Source organism: Petromyzon marinus, chromosome 51, assembly GCF_048934315.1.
Source record: "Petromyzon marinus isolate PM22_M1 ecotype Great Lakes invasive population chromosome 51, UKy_Petmar_22M1.pri1.0, whole genome shotgun sequence".
Taxonomy (NCBI): Eukaryota; Metazoa; Chordata; class Hyperoartia; order Petromyzontiformes; family Petromyzontidae; genus Petromyzon; species Petromyzon marinus.
Genome location: NC_133717.1, coordinates 8,519,741 through 8,546,235, shown reverse-complemented (window position 1 = coordinate 8,546,235; position 26,495 = coordinate 8,519,741). Strand labels below are relative to the sequence as shown.

The 26,495-nt window shown below is 49.1% G+C and overlaps 1 protein-coding gene across 3 annotated transcripts in view; it reads right to left on the bottom strand.

Moving 5' to 3' along the window:
• Positions 1 to 26,495, bottom strand: part of GDAP2 (ganglioside induced differentiation associated protein 2) — a 121,882-nt gene that overhangs the window by 69,152 nt on the left and 26,235 nt on the right. For all 3 annotated transcript variants that reach the window (XM_032973587.2, XM_076074943.1, XM_076074942.1), the window contains exons 4-6: positions 17,321 to 17,474; positions 16,028 to 16,116; positions 10,366 to 10,442 (exon numbers count right to left, since the gene is read on the bottom strand). In XM_032973587.2, coding sequence (XP_032829478.2) covers positions 10,366 to 10,442; positions 16,028 to 16,116; positions 17,321 to 17,474 — 320 coding nt within the window. The remainder of the gene's footprint in view (positions 1 to 10,365; positions 10,443 to 16,027; positions 16,117 to 17,320; positions 17,475 to 26,495) is intronic.

Here is a 26,495-nt window from a genome sequence, read left to right as displayed (position 1 = left end):
CCCTCACCAACCGACACAATTCTCGCGTTTTGCTAAGCGATTGTTTATGCGTGGCCGACCGGTGGCTCTAGGAATTTTTACGACGGAATTCAACATCGACGTGCCACAACGTTTGGCTCCGAATGCTCGTAGCTTCATCAGGTGGTGCACCCAGAATTCGAGTGTTGTTGCTGCTGCTATTGCTGTTATCAACCTGCAACTTCCCACTACTGGAAAAATCCGTCACTCATTTCTTCCATTCGTTCCTTTCCTTAGTTCAGTGGTTCTCTATATGTTAGTGTCCCAGAATCCTGAACTAACCCTTTCCCGTTCCGAAACATCTGCAAGTTGTTGGGTGGGTCCCGTTAACCACATCAATTTTATTTAGAGGCAAAGCGCCGCTATTTTTAAAGACATTGTACTCACCACAGAGAAGTGTAGCGGCATGACCGCACTTAATGATAGCTGATGCCAAACTGTACCACACGCCCTCTCGCAAGGCCTTTCGTATGACGTACATGAATGTACATCATTGGAACGGAATCGGAAGAAAAACTAATGACGTACGAGTACATCATCGGAATGGGAAAGTAGTTAAGACCAATTGCCCCCGGGGGTCCCCTAACCCTGCCTCAGTCCCCCAGGTGCCTAACTTCCAGCTTACAAAGGCCACAATACACAGGGTGATCACGTCTCTACGCCTCTAGTCAACGCGTTGTTAATTAAGGCACGTGTGCTTCACGTGCTGGATTAGTGTGCACTGCTGCCGCAACGTGGCACTGCCATTCCCCGAGCGCATTCAACACTCCTCTTGCTCGGCATCCGTGCCGCAACCTGCACGCCCGCACTTAAAAAAGGCGGAAGGAGGACAGCGCCGCAGGTGCAACAGCGGTCGGACGGGCGCTGGCTTGGGCCGCTGGTTTCAATTGTGCGTTGAACTTCTTTCGCACCCTACATAGCCAACCGTGCCAATTGGAGATGCGGGGCAGTGGGGGGGGGGGGGGAAGGACAACAAATTAAATGGCAAAAGCGGTTCTAAAGGGGTTTTCAATCGAGAAAAAAAATGCATACCCCCAGTGGCTTCCTAATAGCGTAAAGAAGGGCATTCCAGACGGCCACAGAAGCGCACGTGAAAGTACGGGATGCGGTGACCGTCTTTGTCAGAAACAATTTTCGTTGAATTTTCACCAGCAGTTTCCCCGGCCGACGCCCCTCCCACTCCCCATCCGCCCCCTGGCATCGCAAGGTGCCCAGCAGAACGGCCCTTAAAAACTCGAAGAACACGTGGAATGGGTGCGACGGTGCCAACGCATTAACATGGGAGTGTCTGTTTGAACGCGGGCCTACATGCTTACTTGCAGTGAGTGGCGTGGCTTCCAAGAATCAAAAATTACGCGAGGAGTTGAGTCATCGAGGAATCATTCGATCCGTTTCGCGGGGGGGGGCAAGACGTCCAGAGCAGGCATGGAAGAGTAGGCCAAAATATCTTCCACAGGGGCTCTCGAGAGCTTCCTCTTAACTTGAGGACCCTGCGGCAGCAATGTTGTGACTCCCTAGGGCTCCCTCTAAACTCAAGGAACCTGCGGCAGCAATGTTGTGACTCCCTAGGGCTCCCTCTTAACTCGAGGAACCTGCGGCAGCAATGTTGTGACTCCCTAGAGCTCCCTCTAAACTCAAGGAACCTGCGGCAGCAATGTTGTGACTCCCTAGAGCTCCCTCTAAACTCAAGGAACCTGCGGCAGCAATGTTGTGACTCCCTAGGGCTCCCTCTTAACTCGAGGAACCTGCGGCAACAATGTTGTGACTCCCTAGGGCTCCCTCTAAACTCGAGGAACCTGCGGCAGCAATGTTGTGACTCCCTAGAGCTCCCTCTAAACTCAAGGAACCTGCGGCAGCAATGTTGTGACTCCCTAGGGCTCCCTCTAAACTTGAGGAACCTGCGGCAACAATGTTGTGACTCCCTAGGGCGCCCTCTAAACTCGCGAACCCTCCGGCAGCAATGTTGTGAGCAAGCAATCGCAGGGCCGCACGTTAAGCTTCGATCTTTGACAGGGGTTGTGCGATGAGCTTACTCACTGGGGGAGAGAGGGGCTCCTCGTCAGTTGCAGGGATTTGGTGGAGAGGCTGATGATGGCCCGCGGCCGATACGCTTCATGTCTCACATCATGTCCCACGTCATGTCTCACGTCATGTCTCACGTCATGTCTCACACTTCATGTCCCACGTCATGTCTCACTTCATGTCTCACGTCATGTCCCACGTCATGTCCCACTTCATGTCTCACGTCATGTCTCACGTCATGTCTCACGTCATGTCTCACTTCATGTCTCACTTCATGTCTCACGTCATGTCTCACGTCATGTCTCACGTCATGTCTCACACGTCATGTCTCACGTCATGTCTCACGTCATGTCTCACGTCATGTCCCACGTCATGTCCCACGTCATGTCTCACGTCATGTCTCACTTCATGTCTCACTTCATGTCTCACGTCATGTCTCACGTCATGTCCCACTTCATGTCTCACGTCATGTCCCACGTCATGTCTCACGTCATGTCTCACGTCATGTCTCACGTCATGTCTCACTTCATGTCCCACGTCATGTCTCACGTCATGTCTCACTTCATGTCTCACGTCATGTCTCACGTCATGTCTCACGTCATGTCTCACTTCACGTCTCACGTCACGTCTCACGTCACGTCTCACGTCACGTCTCACGTCACGTCTCACGTCACGTCCCACGTCACGTCTCACGTCATGTCTCACTTCATGTCTCACGTCATGTCTCACGTCATGTCTCACGTCATGTCTCACTTCATGTCTCACTTCATGTCTCACTTCATGTCTCACGTCATGTCTCACTTCATGTCTCACTTCATGTCTCACGTCATGACTCACGTCATGTCTCACGTCATGTCTCACGTCATGTCTCACGTCATGTCCCACTTCATGTCTCACGTCATGTCCCACGTCATGTCTCACGTCATGTCTCACGTCATGTCTCACTTCGAAACCAAAGGTGGATCTTCCCATGGGGAGGGGGGTTGGGGGAACATGTGGGCGCGTTCCCGAAATTGCTCACTTTTTAAATAAGTCCCTACATCAATAAAAAAAAAATATTTTCTGTAATAAATATCAATAACCTACCAATTTTAAGGGTTGTGGTATGAGGTGGCGGGGGGGGGGCATAACAATTTTGCCCCTGCCCCCAACCCCCCACTGCCCCCCACCCCCGGATCCACCACTGTTTGAAAAAATCCCGCAAACGATATTTATCCATCACTGCGAGCATCTTATCTGCACTAATCGGGTGTTAGAGGGTGGGAATGTTTTCGACCTGGCAACAAACATAATCTCAGCGCGCACTTACTCACTCCTGCCGTGGCAACGTCGCCTTAAAGTCACAGAAGTGACCAAGGTGTGCGTGTGTTAATGCGTGGATGCCTCGTCAAAGGTAATTGAAAGTTATTTTCGGCTTGCAGTAAGGAAAAGTTTACACAGCCCTCATTCACAGAAAGCTGCTGGCATGACCGCCTTGCCATAAGCTACAAAGGACCTTACACCCATATTATAAAAAGCCTATTAATATCAATAACTAAATCCACAAACATGTCTTCAAATGAATAATATTGTAATCCGCTTTTAAAAGCACTCCGAGTTCCACACTGTAAATAACAAACTAGCAGGAGGAGAAAAACAATCATGCATAAATTAGTCATCTTTGGCGATGCCAGGCATTTTAAATTCCAGAACGCTGAGTAAAGGAGTGGAATAATTTACGAAAGCTATTCCCGTAAAGCTTCAAACAACCCCATTCAATCCAACGTGGACCTATACAGCAGCCCTTTGTCAATCCACTGCTGGATGATGGCATTCCCAAGCCACGCAGGTCGTTGACGTTTTCTGACCTACTGCACCGTGCTGGTCAGCGTGTGTTGGAGCAGGCGAGTAGCATGAACATGCGAGCATAGAATTACAGTATGACAACACTACACTGCCAACAATGGGTTCTGTACAACAATGGATGTTCTATATAGCCCATAGCACCTGTCATGCATGATGGTCGCCCATCCGGGTACTATCACGGCTCAATCGCACCTAGTTTCCGCAATCTATGGAAAGTGGTAGATATAAATATAATCAATGCATACTTTATTTACACACACACACTTTGAAGGTGACAGCTGTGGCTAAACATTAACTGGATATGATTTTCTCAACCGCCAACAAGATGCCAATTTTGGTGTTGCGCAAAACTCTGGCGAAAAAAACCATCTCACTCGAGTGCTCCGCATGTACCAATTGGATCTCGTCAAGGAGCATAAACCATAATGCAAACTCCGGTCATCCTCACAGCAGCAGTAGCTTTTGGCTGGCCACCGAACAAAGACGTTGGTCACCGGCATTGCGCGCTTTCAGGTGTGCTTCTGCGACCATCTGGAATGCTCTTCCTTCAAATTTTAGAAAGCCGCTGGAGCTATGTACTCCTAAATCTAGATTGAAAACTGATTTCTTGAGAAATGATTTGTGTGTTAGTTTGTTGTCGTTCCCCCTCACCTGCAATTAGCACAGTTGGCTACGTACGGTGCGCAAAGAAGCTCAACATACGTACATACAGACTGTCGCAAACAAACAGCTTAATTATCATGTCAGCCCCTCAAACAGAACGATAGGGCCAAGAGAGATCAATTATTATTGCTAATGCTGAAATGAGCTATGGAATGCCACACCCTCACTTCAACTGCACACACTGTGGCGCAGGCAAATGTGTAGTGACATCGCGGACGTCACTGTGTAATGCCGGCCCGAGAGAGGCACGGCGTGCGATGTGTCGACATCGCGGGCGCCACGTATATGTGGGTGCAGTACCGGCCCTAGAGGGGCTCGGTGAGCACTGACTGGCAGTTCTGGATGGCACCACGCTCTGCGTGCAGTGCCAAACCCTACAGGATAAGGGGTGAGAGTGCAGGCCATGGGAATGGGGTTACTAACGGCCATGGCACTCTGGTTGACCCCGAAAGACACGTGACCGGTAAAGTCTACACAGTGGGGGCTAGGGGTGGTGAAGTGTCAGGGCCGAGATCCTGCTGGAGGGTTCTCGAAGGTGGTCGTGGCTAAGGACGGAGCCGGCCACACCACGGAGCACATAAGCCGGGTCCCCGAGAGGAACCGGCTGCTGTGGTTATCCCGAAGAATCTACGTTCTACGTTCTACGTCCGAGAAGAGTCACCAACACGTGGCCCTGGACCCAGGGCCGTTGTAGCTACTCCCAGTGTAATTAGTGTAGTTATCCTAGTGGTCCACCACCATAGTGTATAGTTAGCCTGGTGGGTCACCACCATCGGTTGCTATCTGGTGAAGGGGCAGTTACCCCTTTGTGTTGGCATCAATAAATGTGTTGTCTCCAAAGAGCACATCTGCGACTCAGTGGAACTCACTACACGTGTCTGCTGAGATTCTGGCCATTTCGGGATGGTCACTTGCCAGAAGGAAAGCTGGAGTCATGGCGAAAGAGAAATGCAAACCCGTTGTACAGCAGGCCGCTCTTTTCATGCCGTTTCCAGGATAAAACTGAAAATGGGAACACAGGCGCAGCTGCACGTTCTGGAAAATTCATTTAAATTAACTGGTAGGGAAAAAACAATCGCAGCGCTTCTCTGTTCACAGGTAATTCAATCCCTGTAAAAAAGTAAAGGTGCATTCCTGCAATTGCTTGCTCATGACACTGCTGGCAGAATGCCGCCTCCACTCTGGAGGGTACATTGGGCCTACTCTTTCATGCTGGCCAAACATCTTGGAAGCATTATGAGACCTCTTTGCCAGTAACAAGATATAGTAAAAGCTTGGCTGTGTTCACTCCAGCGCTGTCCTCTAGACAGTCTGGTCCCTTCACCTGATGAAGGCCACTTGTGTTGTGGCCAAAACGTCGTGAATTTTTTTATTTTTTGTTGTTTTTTACGTGACTTTACCGAATAGAACCAAAGAGTATAGGTTTTCACCCTTTTATCTGGCACAAAAACTGACACCTTTATACAAGGGATCATGTTTGCAATAACCACAACACAAGCAGTCAAAATGCAAACAAAAGAGACAAGTCTGATAATGATATGCACTGTCCTTGAATTTGATTGGCCCACACCCGAGACGGCTTTTCTTAGAGCCTAGTCTCCACTGGTGTTGGCGTCATCTGGGAAAACACCAGTGGAGACTAGGCTCTAAAAAAGCCGTCTCGGGTGTGGACCAATCAAATTCAAGGACAGTACATATCATTATCAGAGTTGTCTTTTTTGTTTGCATTTTGACTGCTTGTGTTGTGGTTATTGCAAACATGATCCCTTGTATAAAGGTGTCAGTTTTTGTGCCAGATAAAAGGGTAAAAACCTATTACTATATCTTGGAAGCATATATATGGGGGAGTACCCAAAGTATGCCCCACCACACGTGACAATGCCAATTAAAAAAACTGTAAACTATAAAAAATATATATATTACCAGTAAGGCCCACGAAGCTAAATAGCTCTTTTTCAGAAGCGACCTGGCCACAAATGATAGCCCTCTTCCAAGATGTCTGGTGACTGGACATTTGTGAAAAATAACTTCATAGCTCATCAGATTCCTCCCCTATAAATGAATATTCTGATTCTGAAGTGGCTTATCATCACGTGAAAACGTATAGCAACCAAATACTCGAAATGCATGCTGATTCAAAGTGTGGAGGAAAAAACCAGAGGAACCGGAGAAAAATCCACACAACCCACGACCTCCTGTATACGAGGCGAGAGAGTCAAACCCATTTATACTGCTGCTGGGTGGAGATAAGTTGTTGGGGAGGGGGGGGGATTAAAAAGCTTACCCGTTGTTTCAACCGCTGTGATGGCAGAACATTGAACTGCCGTTACCCTCTGGGTCTCAAGTGCAGGAGAGTGCTAACAGCATCCATGTGGCCGCTAAAGCTTGTTATGGGTCAATAAAGCAAGAGGCCAAACCCAAGACCAAAGCAGCGAGTCCGATATATGAACAAATATATAACGCTCCTGAATTATTTTAAAATCTACAAAGAACCAAGAAATACATTCTACATCCCTGGACACTATGTGTGTTGTGAAGAAAGTCCAGTGGCCCTAAAAATCAACGATGATATAATTTTGCCTTTTAAGGCAGTGTGAGTGAGGAATGTGTTGAGTTTCTTTCATTATATATATGCATGTGTGTGTGCGGGTGGGGATAATTGAAGTGCAGTGGTTAGCACGCTGCGCTGAGAACCTGGCAACCCAAGTTCAATTCCCGCTTACGGTGTTATCTGAACCGGTCCTGGGCCCCCTCCTATGTCGACTCGGCCTCAAATGAATACCTGGTGCGGCATGTAACCATCACCACTTGGGAGACATAGGCGGCTGGGCGTAGTGCTGGCCACCCACCCCAATCGTGTGCCAAGCCGGCCTTCATAGGTGCTCGCTAACACCACTTGCCCCAACAGCCTGCAAAGGCCACACGGGGAATCTTTGTCTTCTTTGTGTGTGCATGTGCGTACTTGGTCGGATTCAAGCGTGTACTTTACAGTGGGAGCAAAGTCCAGGCTGTGATGAACCAAGCCAAGGGAGAAAAATCTCTGGCAACTTGCGGGTTTCCATGAAGCAAATTTAATTGGACTCGTTGACTCACCGCAATTAAGGCGCGCGGCTGTGGCATGTCGGGGCCTATGTTCTGTCAACAGTAGGCCCAGAGTACATCATCACGCCATACAGTTCAGAAGTTTTCCTTTGTGTTCTGTTTTGCAGTCATTATGCAAAAATGTAATAATAATGTCAGTAACCAGGGCAAAACACTTCGTTTAGTCTTTCCCCAATCACAATATTTATCTAGATTAATTTTTTTCAAACGAAGAATTTATTTGGCGCAAAAAATGACGATGACAGTAATAGAATGCTTGGGGTGAAATGGGTCCATCGATTCAACAACCTAATTCGATTCATAAGGATGCTGATATAAGGTATCGAACCGCATGCGCAAGCACCGTCGATCCGTATACGTTATATGACGGGGACGCTGTGGATGTGTAACGGTTGGCGCCGATTCTGAACTTGCAATTAAGAGGTCGCCGGTTCGATTCTCAGCACGGCTGTCGAAAAGATCCTGGGGTTTTTTTTCACTCCTCCCAGCAGCCACGCACCTCTGTCCACCCCAGCAGTATAAATGAGTTACACCACAGTCAAGTCGATTGGCAGGTCACGTGTAGTGGTTAAAAGTGTGGATTACTCCCACCTCTTCAAAGATGTCTGTCCAGTGTGGAAGACGAGGCCAAGATACCCTCCCATCAGGGCTCTCTACAGATATTTTTAGATGAGGGCCGATCTGCCAGCGATGGTATGAGCACAGAACTGCAGGGCTTGCACCTCTACCAGTGCAGGTGACATGCGTGCATGTCACCCGTCCCCCGCCCCCATTCCGCCGCAGCCCTAAGAGGTGCTAACATTCATCGCAAAGTTCAGAATAAAAATTATCAAATCCTTGATTCGAATCGTGATCCCCGTCCCCCCCCCCACCCGAATTGTGAGAATGTATCCAGTCGCTGATTTGAACTGTTCCAGTCACAGTAGAATACCAACGTTGACTAATGTTATTTTGGAAACAAAGCTGACAATAATAGCCGAATACGTAAACTATTGGGTAATGCAAAAGACTGCTTTACATTTAAACTTGGCAAAAGCGGTCTGCTTATGAAAAATGTGCATTAAAATGGCTTCTGCACAGACAGGTCAAGCTGGAAAAGGCTGGACCGAAACACATGGCAAGCCTTAGTCCAGCAAAGAACACAAGTTTTCCTATCACAAGGAAAACCTTAGTTTGTTTTGAAATTTAAATATTAAACATAAACAACTGCTGGATAGTAGCGTTAACAACAATGTGTTTTATTTATTTTGAAAATCCTCACCGAATCTCAAAACTTTTTTTTTTGTAACCATTGGGAATGGATTGTGATTTACAGTCAATTTTTCACAGAGCCCATAAAAGTTGGTTCAGGATTAAATTTGTGTGGATTCCAGCTGTGTGCGCCCACCATGACCAGCACGATTCGACACATATGCCGTGAGCCTAAGACTATATTCTTCCTTTTTTCTCTATTTCTCAGTCTTTGTGTAGCCAATTATATCCCGATAATGCCACCACGGTGCCATCTCACGGGATGAAGAATCGATTCAAAACTCTCGTGGAGTACAGAAAATACAATGCAAAAAGAACAGAAGTAATTTAGAAATTTCTTCAAGTTACCTCTCATCCGGACACTTTCCAACCTGCCCAGCCACATGATGTTTGTTAGTGATCATTCTCCGAACTGGCACTTAGCGAAATGAAAACTCATTTTTGAAAACGAATTTCTTAAGAACTGCTTTATGTGTTTAGTTTGTTGACCTTCCCCCACACCTCCGATAAGCACGGTTGACTACGTACGGTGCGAAAGAAGTTCTATATACATGCATAAAAAATGATGGGGGTTTTTTTTGTCCAGAGTGATTGGTGACCGGACTGAGACCCCCAACTCCATACGCTTGAGAACCCAGTTTAATCACGGGTGGGCGAAACTCGGATTCGAACCGAGCATCGAAGCTGTGCCAGCACTGATGCATCGTTGTGCGTGCTCTCTGCCTGCCGCCAGACGAGACGTACGCGTGCACGTACGGTGAACGTCTTTCGCACCGTGCATAGAAAAACCGCGCAAAACGGAGGTTCTGACCTCTTCCTTCCCCCTCGGCATATATCGGCCAACCCTTGACAAAGCCCCTCAGCGGTGAACAGTTCGAAGGAGCGTACTGAATTACCACCCAAGAGCAATTAAGCCGCAGCCTCCCATTGAACCCATTCACTTAAGGGGACCCAGGATTAAAATATATATTAAGCCACTGCTGTTTGGCATGGATTTCGTGCAGTTAAAACACTCGCCGGCTGAGGCTCAAAATGTGAGCGCATTAGCTCTGCCCCCTTTATGTCTGTCTGTAACCTGGAGGGTGGGGGGGGAGGGGTGAGCGTGCGTCACAGTAACTGTCGTGAAGATCTCCAATATCAACCAAAGGCGAGTGCGAAGTGGCGTTGTTGTTCGGGGACTCGCACCACAGAAAACCGGCCGCATTCATGACGGCGTCGCCGAATACAATGCACGAAAAGCCCAATAACAGAGCGCTTCGACAATGCCGGCCACGGTGCTGACGTTATTACACGTGACATCACTCCGCCGTGCGGCTTAAAATCGAAACATCACCACATGGATTGCAATAACCCCGAGGGCGAACAGCGTTCTGCAAAGTCTGTTACGGAATCCACACGAAGGAGTGATTTTCCTTCCCCCGTCGTTTATCTAAGATTATCCGGGGTTTTTTCTTCTTTCCGTACCTCGTCTTGATCCATCACGGCGAACACGATGGTGGATATCCTCTCTCCGTGGTTTTCCAAAAACCTGCGGACGGTTCCTGGGGGAGTCGAGAGGGGGGGGGGGGGTGGCGTGACGATGAGACACAGGCACACAAAAAAGATTACGGATCCTGTCTCAAGCGCGGATGACCGATGGGTGGGATAAAGGGCAGGCAGAGCCACCGCCTCCACCCGGCGATTTCGCACGCAACTAAAAAAGGGGTTAAAGGCATGGGCCCTGCAACTGCTCGCTCGTGCCACTGATGGTGCAAGGGCCTCCACTCAGGGAAGCTCGGGAACACACTCGAGCAATCTTCGTCCTGGATAGAAGAGCGTTGTAAGGAAACTACGCTATGAGAGGAATGGCTGTACGCATTACTTATTTCTTTTCGGGACCTGCTTACCTTTTCAATCGATTTTTTGTATTGTTTGTTGTTGTTGTCGTTGGAAATTGTTGACCCACCCATCTGTCTCTTCTTTACAGAATGCTCTTGCAATTTAAAAGTAATATAATTTTCACTGTAATCATCCATTTAACCAATTACGATCTTATTCCAGCTTGAATCAGATACAACACTGCAACTTTCAAAACTGAATTCTACATCCAACTTTGGCAATGTTTAAAAAAAACGACCCGCAAACGGCTCAAACATAGGTTCAACTCGACAAACCATCGGCCCACTTGGCAGGACCCTCCAGAAAAAGAGTCAGAAGACTCATTAACACTTTCCTGGGTAATTAGGTGAAATAAAATAATAGCACAATGTAAAACAAAAACATTGCAACTGCTTTTGGAAACCACGAACATTAAAGAATATTAATGTTGAACGAGCATCAATGACCCACGCACTCTCCGAGGGGCCCTGTGGCTGGCTTGCCGCTTAAAACTTCACAGCAACGCACAGCATCCAGCAATACAAGTTGGCCATTTATCTGCCCATTTATTTACACAAACTGAAATTCCCAGACAGTGGTGTTTCTCACAACCGGCAAGACTCCACACGATGGAAGGAAAGAGAGAGAGAGAGATTCGGCAAAAGCGGCGCAAATTTGGCCGCGCGCTTGGGAGCATTTGGCCGCCCGTCAGAGCCGAAATCAGATTCTTAATCCAGCGGCCTGACAGGGCACCCTGCCCTCCATCCCGGGCCACATGGCGGTCGGCTCGGCACGAGGCGCGGGCGACGGGGCCATCGCGTTGGGAGCGTCGGGAGCAACAGCCGGCCATCATCCCGGAGACGACGAGCCAGCGGCGCTTTCACGGCGGACGCCGGAGAGGTTACGAGGCCCCCCCCCCCGAATCGTGCGCATCCAATTATCATCAAAGCCATTAAGCGCCGGAACGATCTCCGCAGGCCCCGTTACTCACCTGCTCAGGAAACTACGAGCGAGCGCGGCAGGGCTTTTGGGGTTTGGGGGGGGCCGAGTTTTGGGAGCTGGGGGCAGGGGGAGGGCTTGTAGGGGGGGGGGGGGATGCAGTTAGCCCCCCCGTTATGATGACGGTTCCAAGTCGGCGGGGGTGCGTTCATTTCAACAGAATGCATGCGTCGGGCTGTAGCGCCGCGCTCTTCTGAACCAAGTACGTTAGCACGGTTGGCTACGTACGGTGCGAAAGACGTTTCACAAACATGCACACATATATCGGGCAGTAGAAAAGTAAACGAGCTTCGGCAGGAAGAGTGAAGGTCTGATGGCCAGTGGTCGAGACGAACGGCAGGACAGTGTTTACATTGCTCCGTGAAGGACTCCTCCATGTCTCACTGCCCAACCTTCATTGGTCACGCGATGTTAAAATCGGTCTCGCTCTTGCACGCGACCTGGACTCGGCGCGGTTACCAAATTTGTACGTAACGTAAAACCGCAAACGCTTAAGATTTACACGTACTAAATCTTAACTTAAGGCTTTCGTGACTGCAGGAATTCACGTTCTTTGGGTCTTTCGGTAAAAGTCACGTAGATGGAACAATAAAATAATAAAAATACGTGACTTTACCGAAAGACCCAAATAACATTTACACGTTCTCTTAGTACAAACAGCATCGCGTCTTGAAAAACCTACTCCACAGAAAACAGAACTTACAGGGCCAGGATTTAAGAAAAAAAATCTTCACGCACAGTAAAAGTAGATCGCTTCATAGGATGTGTGTTTTATCTTCAAAATAATACGATCTCCATCGGGTAAATGCGCCTTCCGAAGAAAAAGAATTTGTTCATTTACCACTGTTGTGAAAAGTTGTACTAATGGCATGAAATATAAAGAGAGGTGTGTAAGCTTGTATAAATAAACATAAATAACCCGAGTAACTGCATCTCCATCTCTCAATCGGAACCAGCCATCCGTCTCACTGAAATGTGCAAAATCACCGCACCTACTACCAATGCCGTAAACAGTAAGCTAATCTGCTGGGACTTTTTATTTCATTACACTTTTGGCAGCGAACACGCTCAAGTGTGTAAGTTAATTTCCACTCGCATAACTCATACGCAAAAGTTGAGCCATTCCAACGACCGCGATTCAACACGCACAAGCAAAAAAATAAATGTTCTGATGGTTTCTGTTGGGACTGTTTATTGCATTACACCGGACACCTACAGTATCGAATTTTATTTGAAGGTGCACGCCGAGTAAGTTGCTGCAGATGTGTCCACCGAGCTGTCTGAAATAGTTATGTCGAAGAGAAACACGCAAGCACGCGTGTTCTGAAAAAGTTTGGGTGGGCGGGGGGCACGGTGGCTAGATGTTATCTACCTCGCCTGGTATGCAGGAGGTCGGGGGTTCGATCCCGACCCTGATGCCTGCTGCTGTATATTTGGAGTTTGCATTTTCTCTCCGTGGCCATGTGGATTTTGTCTCCAGGCCCTCCATGTTTTCCCCTCAACATTCTGAATCAAGGTCAAGCGTTCAGATTATTTTACTGCTATAAATTTCCACGCGATCATCTTTTTTGGCCAGGTCGTTTCTTAAAAAAGAAGCCATTAGCTCAGTGGGCTTCATCTGGTGAGAAAAGAAGTTAATTTTTACTTGTATATTTTTTAAAAGGTGATTTGCTTACCTTTCCAATACTTTGCAATCCTATCGTGTTTTTGTATCGTTTATCGTTGTAACGTTCTGACCCGCCACTACTGGACATAGGCGAAAAAGAGCTTCATAGCTCATCGGATTCCCCCAGTATAAATACATCTTCCGATTCTGGATAGCAGCAGAGCACCTCGCTCAAACTCGGCCCTCGGCGCACGCGCAGATTTGTCTCCCTTCTCCGTGTGTACGCTGCTGCCATTTGCAACGGCCAGCACACTGGATCAGCGGATCCGGAATGCAGCCGGTTCGACCGCTCGGCGCGGCAGTTTAAACGAACGGGGGGGGGGGGGGGGGCAAATTTCTTTAAATCTCCCCCACCGCTCCCTCCCCGGTTCTCTCGCCTTGTGGCGCACACTCGGGTGGGGCAGAGAGTCCGAATGTCCCCCACCTCCTTCGTGAAGCCCCTGGCACGCCGACCTCGGATTTTTGCTTGCAGGGTTTGTGTTTCTCCCCCCCCCCACCCCCTCTCCGCCCTGCCCCCTGTACTGTGATTGGTGCAAAAGTACCGGGCTCGCGTTGAGTCGCATTTAACAAAAAAAATAAAACATCTTCCCCACCGCCTCACCATCCACCCAGAAGAATTACAAACGGGTAACGCCACAGGTCATCGATGGGGCAGGCCGCGTGTGTGGTGGGATAAAGTGTGGGTACTTCAACCTCTTCCCAAATTTCAGGGCAGCGTACAAAAGCGAAGAACAAAAACACCCTCTCTGGACGGCCTCTCTACGAGAAGATATCTCCTGCGGTGGTCTCTCCGCCAGCGGTGGAGCGAACAAATAATTGCAGGGCTGCATCATTTACTTTACTCACGCCGGGCACGTCTGCGCATACAAATTAAATCCCCGTTCCATACGGACCCCGGGGGATCGAGCGCCAAGCAACGTCAAGAGCCCTTACAGATCCTTTACAAACGATGTCTAACAACGGGGGCACGTTTCCCTACGTTCCGATTGTGACTGTCGACGGCAAAAACAACAATGCCGCATTTGTACGGATCGCGGAGGGGATGAAAGATGTTTTGATGTTTTTGTTGTTGATCCGGTAGAATCAAAGGATCTCTGTATTCTCTACGCACGCCGTCTCTGGGGCCAGATGTTACGGCCCTTATTAAAAAATGAGCACCTCGGCACACGAGCGATATGCTTCGTGAGCCTAGATAGGCAGTTAGTTGTAAACAGGCACGCGTTGTTTCACAGAATCATAAATCAGAATATTTACTTATAATGGAGGAATCTGATGAGCTATGAAGCTCTTTTCACAAATATCCAGTCGGGGCGGGTAAGAACGTTACAACAACAAACAGTACAAAAACATGACAGTAGTACAAACAAGCAAGGTAAACAAATCACCCATGCAGATAAAACGAAACCATCCCCCCCATCTACGACTGCCCCTATAGACCGTGGGGAAAAGCTAACGATTCATGTGAAGCAGATTGTAGACCTGAGATCACCAGAGATAGGGTGGTAACTCAGACGTAGCTCCGTGATATCCTTCGTGTCGTGAAGACACAACGCCGATAGCGAGATCGGGGATACAATCAGTGGGGGAGGGGGGCAAAATTACAGAAAAAATGTTTCATAAGGCATTTCAGAAGCTGCTGTTGAAGCTCAGCGCGTCTGAAAAGCCAATGAGGTGCCCTTATTCATATTCTCGGCAATGGCTTTAATGAAAATTATTTTACAAGGACGGAGAATAAAAAAAACACACACAATCGCCAGCACCATTAGCGCCGCCATCAAGCGAACTCTTCTGCCTGCCCACAGGGCTCTCTACCCTGAAGATGGTCAATGCAGAAATAAGGCCCACAGATGTTAGCCTGCCTTCACCGCCGTCGCCATCAATCGTCATTACAGCTACGGTTTGGTACGGTAAATTTTTTTTCAAAATACACGGTTGAGGTGTGGGTTGAAAACACAATAAATCGTGGAATAAAATCACAAAATAAAGGTGCGGCAGTGGCATTTCGGAGAGAAGCAATTAATAAATAAGGATATTTATGGGGTACCCGGTTTGATTAGAAGAAGCACGATTTGTTACAGCTGCCCAGACATACACATGCATACGCACGATCATACATGAGACACAAGACAAAGGACAGCTACACACGAATGCACACACACACGTACACAACGACAATGTGGAGAGACATAAAGACAAAGATTCCCCCTATAGCTTTAACAGACTATTCGCGCAAGTCGTGTTAGCAAGCACCTTTGAAGGGCGGCACGGCAGACGAGAGGGTGGGTGGCCAGGCCCACGTCTGGTCACCTTTGTCTCCCAAGTGGCGATGTTTACACACTGCAAAAGGTGCTCATTTAAGGCTGAGTCGACCTAGGGGAGGCCCAAAACCCGTTCAGATAACCGTCAGTGGTGTTGGCCGCGAGCGGGAATCGAACTCGGGCCACCGGCTACGTAGCGCAGCGCGCTAACCATTCCACTACACACAGACACGCTCACACACAGACAGAGGCAGACAGACACACGCATATGCACACACAAACAAACAGGCAATCATACCGCACTGACGCACACACACACACACAGATAGGGACACGGCGGCCTTACTCAAGGCAATGTGTGCCGCGTCAGCTGCTGGGAAGCCTCTCCTGGGCGTATTGATGACACACAGCCCCACGGAGGTCAGGCGATTCTCCCTGCAGCGCACACAGAGATAAAGACAAAGGCCCTCTGTACAACCAATTCATGACCGCTGGTAAAAGTGCGATTGGTGAGCACCTATTAAGGCCAACACAGCACACGGCAATTATACATGGCCTCCTTTGTCTCCCATAGTGGCGATATTTACACACCGTGCCAGCTCCTCATTTCAGGCCGAGTCGACCTAGGAGAGGACCAGGTCTGGTTCAGATAATCGTCCAGGAGCGGTAATCGAATTCGGGTCGCCAGATTCGTGGCACAGCGCTCTCACCACCGTATTAGCGCTCAATACAATCGCACAGAGTCTCTCACACACAACAACCGCCATTCGCCACTAAGTGGCGGTGACGTCACCACGACGCTTGTGCCAGGCTATGTGCACGTTGAGGCCACGTGAAGTGTCGAACGCCTACTGGCAGGAGGTCACGGGACAGACCCAGGTGCCACGGGTCGACTGACTGAGATGAGTGGCTGATGCACCACCTGTGCCTCCTACTGTGCTAACTTGCTGTGCTTTAGTCACCCGGCACTCCGCTCGTTGTTGTGAGCGTCTCTCCTCTGCCCTCCGTTGTTGTTGGAGGGCGACTGCCTCCAACTGCCCAGTAGCGTCCTTCACAAGCCTCCTCCACAGAGGCCGATCTTGACACCGCTGGTACCAGTCATCGGCAAGTCCACTCAGCTCCACGTCCTCCTGTACCACATCACTCCATCTCTTCTCTAGCCCGTGCCGCGCCAGTTTAGCCCCCTCCATCTGGCCGAACAAAAGCTGTTTAGGAATGCGGTGTCTGGGCATGCAGCCTTGCCTGCCGGAGGAGCTCACCGATGGGACTTATTCTAGAATTCCCTACACCTCTGCTGCAGCAGACGAATAGAAAATATGGCATCTGTGCAGGACCGCCCTTTCCTGAAACCGCATTGGGGCTCCGCAAGCCTCTCCTCAGCGTGCCTGGCAAGGCGATGTTGAATAATCCTTGCCAGGACCTTTCCCGGCACACTGAGGAGTGAGATGCCCCTGTAGTTGTTACAGTCTGTGCGGTCCCCCTTCTTAAAGAGGGGGACCACCAGGGCATCCTTCCAATTCTGCGGAACCCGTAGTCCTGGCTAGGGGGTGGTCGACAGATAACAACACCCATTGGCGGCTCATTGCGACGCTTTGGCTTCGCTTCTTCCCATATCGCAGTTGGTGTCGACCCGACTCACATGGCGATGTGCAGCACGCGCTTGTAGCATCCGTGCAGCGAGGTCTCGGCCGCCGTGCGGTAGCGCGAGTTGTACCGCGGCCCCACCGTGTGCACGATGAAGCGTGCCGCCAGGCCGAAGGCTTTTGTCATCTTGGCCTCTCCGGTGCGGCAGCCTGCAAGCCCAGCCCGCCCGCGGAGAGACGCGGGCACGCGGACATAGAGAGACACAGCGAGACGCAGAGGGAGAGAGAGACAGAAAGACGCAAACAAAGAGAGACATAGGGGAGAGACAGAAAGACAGAGACACAGACGGACAGAGACGGAGACACAGACAGAGGGGCACACGTATGATTATTTACAACTTCACGAGACCGAGGAGGAGGGAACAAGGGTCAAAAAAAAAAACCCACAAGGCTTGTTGATATACCAGCAATGCTCCCTGGAATTCCGTGTTAAAACAAAGCCTTGCCGCTTCGGTGATCGCGAGCCCTCAGAAGTGTCTGCCAGAGTGAGCAAAATAGTTTATCGTGGCAGTTCAATGTTAGTTTGCTAAGGCTGTCTGCCACGTGCTAATCGATTGAATGTGACATTTCCGCCGACGACTAAACTGCCCGGAACGAACCTAGAGTTTATGTTCGAGACAGCGATCGTCTCCTCTTACTTCCCATTATGTAATATAAAAAAAAATAAACTCGACACGTTCGTTAAAGGACCGTCCTTCTTCATAGCACATCAAGAAGGAGCCATTGGCCGATGAGACAGTTTTCACAATTTAAGGTCACAGTGCTGTGTACACCGCAAGGCGGCACAAAGGCACTGCTAGGCAGAGGGAACAAGCGGGTGGGAATGCGGGGCATAACCGTGACGGGCGACGGCGTAGGGTTTTGTACGGTCGTGCTGACACAGAAAGAAGAGAGGGATTGTGGGTAGAGGGCGGGGAAAGTCAGGTGGCAGGGGGCTTGCACTTGGTGCCCGCCTCCAAAAGCCTACTCTGCGCACGTTCCGTGGCCCTGGGGGAATATCCTAAAAGTAATTCATACGAAGAATCCTGTGGACGGCGGCGCTGATGAAGACAAAACTCAATGAAGAATGCCATTTCAAGAAACATTACCAATAGGCGTACAGTGATGACGTCACCTTCACTCTATTTAACACTGAAATAGGAAGACCTGTAGACAATTCTGGCTAATCGCCTGATGAAGCTGGTTGTATGTAATCACCGGCGAAAAATCGAACTCTAAATGTATATGTAGTGGGTTTACTATCCAACACACCGCTGTGCTGAAGTAGTAACTAATTGGCACGTTTTGTTTGCGTGAAAAACCTTACTAATCGGCTGTGTCGGGTGGTGGCGGGTTTAACGCCACATTTATATTTATGTCAACTAAGCCGAAAAAAACCTTATCAAAAATATAAATAATTTCTTTTAAGGCAAGTGTTGTTGACGAGTATTGATTTTCTTTGTTACTTGTGCATCACTGCCAGCGTGGCATCACCAAACAACTTGTTCAATGATCTAGTGAAAACGTCGCTTGTGTAGACAGCCGATGTGTGCACAGAATCAAGTTTTAAATCGGCGCGCATCACCTGTCACGACACACGAATTATAAACACAGGACCCGACAAATCGAAATGGAACAAAAAGCACCCCCAGACGCATGGAGCGAAACATGCTTTGCATTACAGCGAGCGACTGCGAGAGGATGAAGTGACGACGCGCTGGTCGCAGATACCACACGGACTCGTAATTTGTGTTAAAGGTCAGATCTTGCGGGTACAATGTCAACTGGAGCGGTGCACACCCTCCGCCGCGAGCCCGAGACAGCCAAAAACAAAATCAAGTTGTCACCTGGACGAATGTGGCAATTGATTTTGTCCTTTAGGAAGCCGGTTATTTTCAAAAAGCAAGCAGGAAGAATTACAATTGCTTTTCAACATACCGCTAGATTTGTCTGGCTGTGTCGGGGGCATAAGTTCTCATTGACATCTTCCGCAGGCTCTAAACCAATCAAATAGACCTGAATCATAATATTGGTTGTGGGAGCCTCCGTATGGAATGACACGCGCTGCTAGCAATGGCGCGACACCCAGTAGCAACATAATATCAAACTTGTCATACGCCGCACAGTATTCGCTCAACTCCTCTTGACACGAATTCTTAGCTCTTTCGGTAAAGTCACGTTGAAGGGAAACAACAAAATAATAAAATATATATAAAACAATAAAAATTCTCACGACGTTTCGACCATAACACAAACGGTCGTCATCAGGTGTGTCGGTTTGCATAAATTTATTTATTTCTAAACGGTGTATTTATTTATTTAGAATAAAAAAAACGTCGGCGCCACGCGCAGAGATTTGGTAGTTTATTTAGAAGGACTAGTCCATCTATGTTCTGAAAAGAGGGGGGAGACGAAAAATTAATGTATGCTGTCTGAAAGCCACCGTAAGCGTGAACAATCAATTAAGACCTGAAATGGTTTATCAAATCTTTCCAATGATTGCTAAGCCAGAATCCATCTTCTCAGTTGAAATTGTCTCTGTGCTTGTATATGTGGATAGCCTCATGAACGAATCTCTCATGGTAGCCAGATGGCTTACAAAGAACCTCTGTCTTGTCTTGACACGTAGAGTTTGCTGTCCTTCCCCCCGCACCTCCGATGTACGGTGCGAAAGAGGTTAAACATACGTCCAGAACAACGAAAGGAGGCGCGAGGAACCACAAAGCAGGAAGGCGGCGGCACTTCCCCTCCCGTAAGCTCTGCGGCTCTCTATATATTAAGGTGTTTCGCCCAAATATTGAGTGTTTGCATGCAGGAGGAAACCGGAGCACCCACAGAAAATCCATGCGTGCAAGGAGGCAACACTCAATCCCTGTACAGATGGCACAGGTGGCGTGCACATTTTTGCCGCACCGCCTTCTCCAAGGTCCACGGGAAGAGAGTTTCGCAACATCTGTGTGCGAGCCACCAAAAAAACGAATTGTTATTTTACCAGGTAAGGCCCCTTTCAGATATACAGCTCTTTTTTTCTGAAGCAACCCGGCCCACAAAGGAGAGCTCAACGAAGTGGCTTATCCCGTGGAAATGTATGGCAGCCAAACACTTGAGACGCACGACGTTGAATCTGAATGTGGAGCGAAAAACCAGAGGAACCGGTGAAAACATCCACACGACCACGGGGGACAACACGCAAACTCCAAATATGCAGGCGTCAGGGTCAGGATCGAACCCCCAACCTCCTGTATACAAAGGCGAGCTAGTTAACACCTCGCCACCGTGGCGCCCCTAAGCCTTGCAGTTGCCGCCACAGTGATGGATTACAGGCCACGTCCGTAGCAGCCGCGAGTTTTAAACACGCGACAGTTTAAACGTACGGCACCGGACGCACGCATCGGGCATAACGAGCAGCCAGAGAGCATGACAACTGGACAAACACGCCCAGGTGGGAAGGGGGGGGGAGGTAATGAGCAAAATAGCCGAAACTGAGATCGCGTGCATGCGTGAGCGAGATGGATTGAGACGGCACGGAACCATGAGCGGTGGGTGAACACGCGAGCGAGCGTGTTAGCCAGCGGAGCGGCTCCGTTGATGTTGTTGCCCGGTGCCTTGGCAGTGAGGGAGTGGGTGGGGGGGGGGGCACGGTGTTCAGCCAGCGTGGTGAAGGGGGCGGTGGGCGTGGTGTTTAAACGGCTATGCTGGTAATGACCGAGGTTTTGTAATCAGGCTGGCGCTACTCACGACTCAGGAACCGATGAAAAAAAAATCGCTGTGGTTTTGTGGGAATGTATCTCTAATTTTGCGTGTTTATTATTACTATTAGTCAATAATTATCATTAATTAAATGCACAAATTGTGCATTATTTATACTGTTCAGAGAGAACAATTCATTCGTACAAATGTTCCACTTCAACCATTCATCTCTCTATGTATATTTTACCCAGAGCTGCTTTTTTCAACCAATTTTAGTTGAATTGTGCTGTTTGCATTATGTCATCAACGAATGTGGCCAGTCCCAACCCCTTGAAGATAGGTGCATCAACCCACGTTAAAGAACAGCCCATAGAAGCATATATCACAGAACTACCCATTTTTATTGCTGTTATAAGCTTGCTTATCCCAGGGAAAGCTTCGCCGAGTCTCTGGACTCTCCTTTAGGACGGTTTCTGCCAAGTTTTCGCAGTAGGTGGCGATGATCGCGATGTTATATCCCAATTGGGTAAACTGCTGTGTCATTTTGCAAGTTCGGACCGCGACGCCGACACAAAAGCGAGCCCTCTCTCTTTACTCTTGCGATTGACGTCACGGGATCCTTTGACGTCCACTCTAAAGCAGATCGCAGCGCATTTTCGACGGTAAAAAAAAAAAAATCGGAGCAGCCGCTGGTTTCAAAACCACGAAGCCTCTGCAACAACGTCCGTGCAATGGCATCCGGTTGCCGAACATAATGCACTGCAAGGTCGCACTCATTACACACAAAGTGCTTCCCACAAATGAACCACGATACCTTGCTGATCTCGTCAAGGAGCATTAACCATCATCGCGCGAACTCCAGGTATCCTCAACCGTCGAACAAACACGGTCACAACTGCATCGCACGCTGTCAGATGCTTCTGCAGCCATCTGGAACACTCTTCCTTCCGACATTAGGAAGCCACGGGAGCTATGCACTTTTATATACAGATTGAAAATAAATTTCTTTGGAACTGCTTTTTTTGTGTTTATTTTGTCGTCCTTCCCCCCGCAACTCCGATTAGCACGGTTGTCCACATACGGTGCGAAAGAAGTCCAACATACATACATACATAGACTCACACAGAGACCCATAGTTTGTTGCCTTTATCCCCGTACCTCCGATGAGCACAGTTGGCAACATACGGCACGAAACAAGTTAAAATATACATACAAAATACATACACTGCAAACGGCGCGCGCACTACCGCTGAGACGCGTCACCGCTGACGCACGGGCATGTGATTGTTGCAGCGAGCATTGAATAAAAATAAATCCCCCTTTTACCGAATTACATTCCACTCGTGCGGTCGGTGTCGCATCACGAGATGAACATGTTGAACGTCTAGAACCAGGGGCGGAGCCAGGATTTTGACATTGGCTGGGCTGACTTCAATATTCTGAGAAATATCCAGTGTTTATGTTTTCCGATGGGCGCCACAAATGTATAAAACAAATTTTATTGGATTTGAACGCGGAGTTTATTTATAGGTCGGAGCCGCTGACGCGGCTAATAAGTTCGATAAGTTCGACCTGCAGGGCAGCACAAGGTGGCAGCCTGCAGCATTTTGCAGCAGCCAGATATCCGGTAATCCCGATTAGCGACTTCCCCAAAATTTCAGGGGGGGCTGAGCCCCCCCCCAGCCCCTCCTGTGGCTCCGCCCCTGTCTACAACTATGCAGCACGCAGTGCACCACCCTGCTTCCGGGAACAGCCCAAATGCTTTTTTTCCCCCTCTTAACGCCACACTGCTATTGACGAATGGGTTGAGTTTTTTTTGTTACGTTTGCCCCATTACTCCCAATGCAATAGCAGAGACACTTCTAGCAACAACAAAAAACAAACGCGCGCGCGAGGGTCCCGAGATCCAGCGCGGCCTTCGTCAAGGGTTAAAGGGGGCGTTCATTACTATTATTATCGCGCGGATCGCCGGCTTCGGTTTCACAAAGTGGCGTAATCCGCCGCTAAACCCCCGTGCAGTGTGACATTTACAGTGGCCCTATGCGGCGCGCGCGGATGTGCAAAGTCGCCACTCCTCGTTTTTCCGAAAACTCTTCAGCCCCGATTGCTCACCAACCCCCAGTGCCCACCCCCTCCCCACCCAACCAACATACACGGGCCCGAGAGACGGCGAGAAGGCTGGTAAACAAGCGACAGATGGCAGCGGAAATGGCTTTACTAGGAGGGAGGGAGGGTGAAAGTAGGAAGGGAGGGGGGATGGCACAGGTGGTGCAATGTTGCATCGATTAATCGGTGGATTTAAATCGGAAAGCCTACGTGTTAAATTAAATCAGCCTAACTCAACGCGTCGGTTTTCGCAGCCACCGATATTGATGATGCACCGTTAATTGTTTTGGGTTTGGCCACTATGACGATCTGGCCAAAATTCGGACTTCCAAGATTTTTTTTACGGAATCTTGAGCTGATGATGTTTGACGTAGTTTCCCACGTGTCAAACCGTTAACTTAGGTTTACGAGAAATGTTCTTCATATCACCGGCGGTGGCATAGTACCCACCTGCCTTCGCACCGCGTGACAATTTTATTTGATTGGCTGTGTCGAGTGACAGAGGGTCCCGATGACGCACATTTTGGCCAGATCATTACGCGGCCTCACCAATAACTCAATCACGAATTCGATCGCTCTATAAACCTAATCACGGAGATTAGACTTGTGTCAGCGGCTCGCTGCACAAATTCTGCCCGATAGCATCTGAATTATATTTCCTATTAGGAGGTACATGATTGGAATTACATGGAGTTTCAAATTTGTTTAACAAGGTGAAAATCCAGGGGACCAGGAGAGTCTCAATTGCGAGAGTGACCTGGGACATTAGTCTGACAGTAGGGGGAGCAACGACTGTTAAGTGTCATCCCAAACGAGTAATTTTCAGGCAAATTTCGAATTTGGCAAATTTGGACCATGACAAGGGGAAAACAATGGTTTACCCTTGCGAATTACGTCCAGAGGATCATTTGGAGAATACAGCGCCAAGTATTATTTTGTGGTTATCACACCTGCAGCAACAATAAGCCATAATAAAGGTTTTTTTTTGGGTTATATTGCGTGAATATTAATGTGTTGTTAAGCCCGCCACCACCCAACGCAGCCAATTAATAAGGTTCATGTAAACAGAACATTCCATTTTGTTACTAGTACAGCACACCGATGTGATGCAGAGCAAATCCACAACATTCACCATCAAGAGTACGAAGTTTCGCCAGTAATTACAACTAGCTTCATCAGGCGACAGCCAGATTTTATATGATGGATGGACAATGGTCGCGAAAGCCTACGTGTTAAAAAGCAACAATCAGGGCGGCCGCTGGAGTCGAACCCGAAACCTTTGTGTGACGCAGCGGCCGGACGCGGCGCTACCGCTAGGCCCTCGCAGCCCCGACGACATCGACGGTGCTCGACGGACTGTCCTGCTCGTAGTGGGTAACAACACAGCGTCGCGTAAACAGCCCCGTGTGCCTCGAGATGAACGCTGTCGAATCGGGTGCCCACGACGTACGTGTGTACGGAGGCTGACCTACTTTCGCGCCTAACGTAGTCAGCCGAGTGTGCTGATCGGAGGTGCGGGGGGAGGACGACGAACTATACACATAAAAGCGGTTACGAAAGAAATGTTATGACACGCAAATCAGAAAAGGGAAAACTGGCTAAGAAAAAGAAACCAACACTGAAAAGTGGCCATAGAAGCACAGAAAGAGAGAGAGAGAGAGACACATGCTTGTAATTACTCTGACCGACTGGAAGAGGATCACACGGATTGGAGAACATACGCAAGTTAGATATACCATGCTGACTGTTAACCCTTTCCCATTCCGATAACATACGTGTACATCATCAGTTTTTCTTCCGATTCCGTTCCAATGATGTACACGTACGTCAGAAAATAACTTCACGGGTACGACTTCAGGTGCTGCATCGCGGCACCGTGAGGTATGGCGACGGCTTGCAGTGGACCGATCATGGCTGATGCTGATGACGATAACACACGAAAATTATTGCTAATGCAATCGCATCTATATGCTACGATATGCCTACACTGAACCATCTGGCGCACACACACACACACGCACACACGAATACTCCCAACTGTGTATCCAGGGAGGGGTGGTATTTTGGCACTTGCATTCGGCACAACCGCCGCTCAAGCGGCCTCGGAACGAGCGCGGCAAGCGCATGACCGTCCTCCAAGTTCCCGGTGCGGCCAGTTGCGGATAATGCAATTAGCGGTGAGTTCGCGGGCGCTGGACCCACGTTCGGTGATTATTACCTCCGCGGGTCAAAACTTGGCAAGGACGAGCTTGGAGAAGCCTCGTATCAGATTGGAGCGCAGGAACTGTGCGGAGGCTCGTGGGCTCGATCCTCCGGGTATCGTGTGTAAAAACACAACGGGAGAGGAGAAATTTGCGGAGGGTAACCGCGACGCTACATCGGCCAAGCCACTCATTTTATTGTTTCATTATGGAAGCGGGTAGAGTTTTGTGGGCCAACTTGATCGCTGCCCTGGCCTGTGTTGCAAGTGATAATTCATCTGATAATGCACTCCTACGCAGAGAGGCAGTGCGGCTGGAGCATTATCATCCAAAGTTTGCGAAACACAGAAAAATATACGAATTGCTAACGCAAGGCAAAACATCCCGACGCATTGACGTGACAACATTTAGCTTCCATGGACAAACGGAAGTCTGCTTTAGAACAACAATGATGATTAGCGGTCACCAACAGCAGGTGCGCCCCTAGTGCGGATAAATCAGTCAAATGAAGAGACCACGGAAGTAGATCCGTGACGTCAACTTAAGTAGCCATTCCCTGAAATGGTGAGATTTCGATCTGCCGATTCTACTCGCGTCATTGCTGTGCTTTATTGATTTTGTGAGTTTGATGACCCCCCCCCCCCCCCACAGATCACTCTTGCAAATGAGACTCCATCCTGGCCTCTTTCAGAGCTCTCACCTGGTAAAACAAAACAAACTTGAACCTGTTGCACCTACCCGCTAGCTGCGAGCGTCACCAATGGAAACATCCTTCGCGTCGCATCGTGACGCAGACAGCAAAGACGGTATAACATTAGGAGGAGATAAAAATAGTCGAGCTGTCAGCGTGAAGTCCTCCTGTCTGCAAGTACAAGCACAGCATGACATGGCTTTGGACCACCGTCCCCACCCACCCGATCCGTCTCAGCAGGTAGCACACATGGCCTACAACAACAAAACAAGACACCCAATGTACCAACGCGCAGACAAACAGCTCGCCGGACACACCGTAACGTCGACTCGACACAGCGTCGCATTCAGCCCGGTCACTAATGACGGCCAAATGAAAAGTGATGTCCAGACCCCGAGCGAGCCCAAGAGTAAATTATGTTATGCATTCACACGGAGGTGCGGGGCCCTTACCCTCCACGGCACGGCGAAAATTTCCAGGATCGGGCACAAGAGGGGTGCAGGG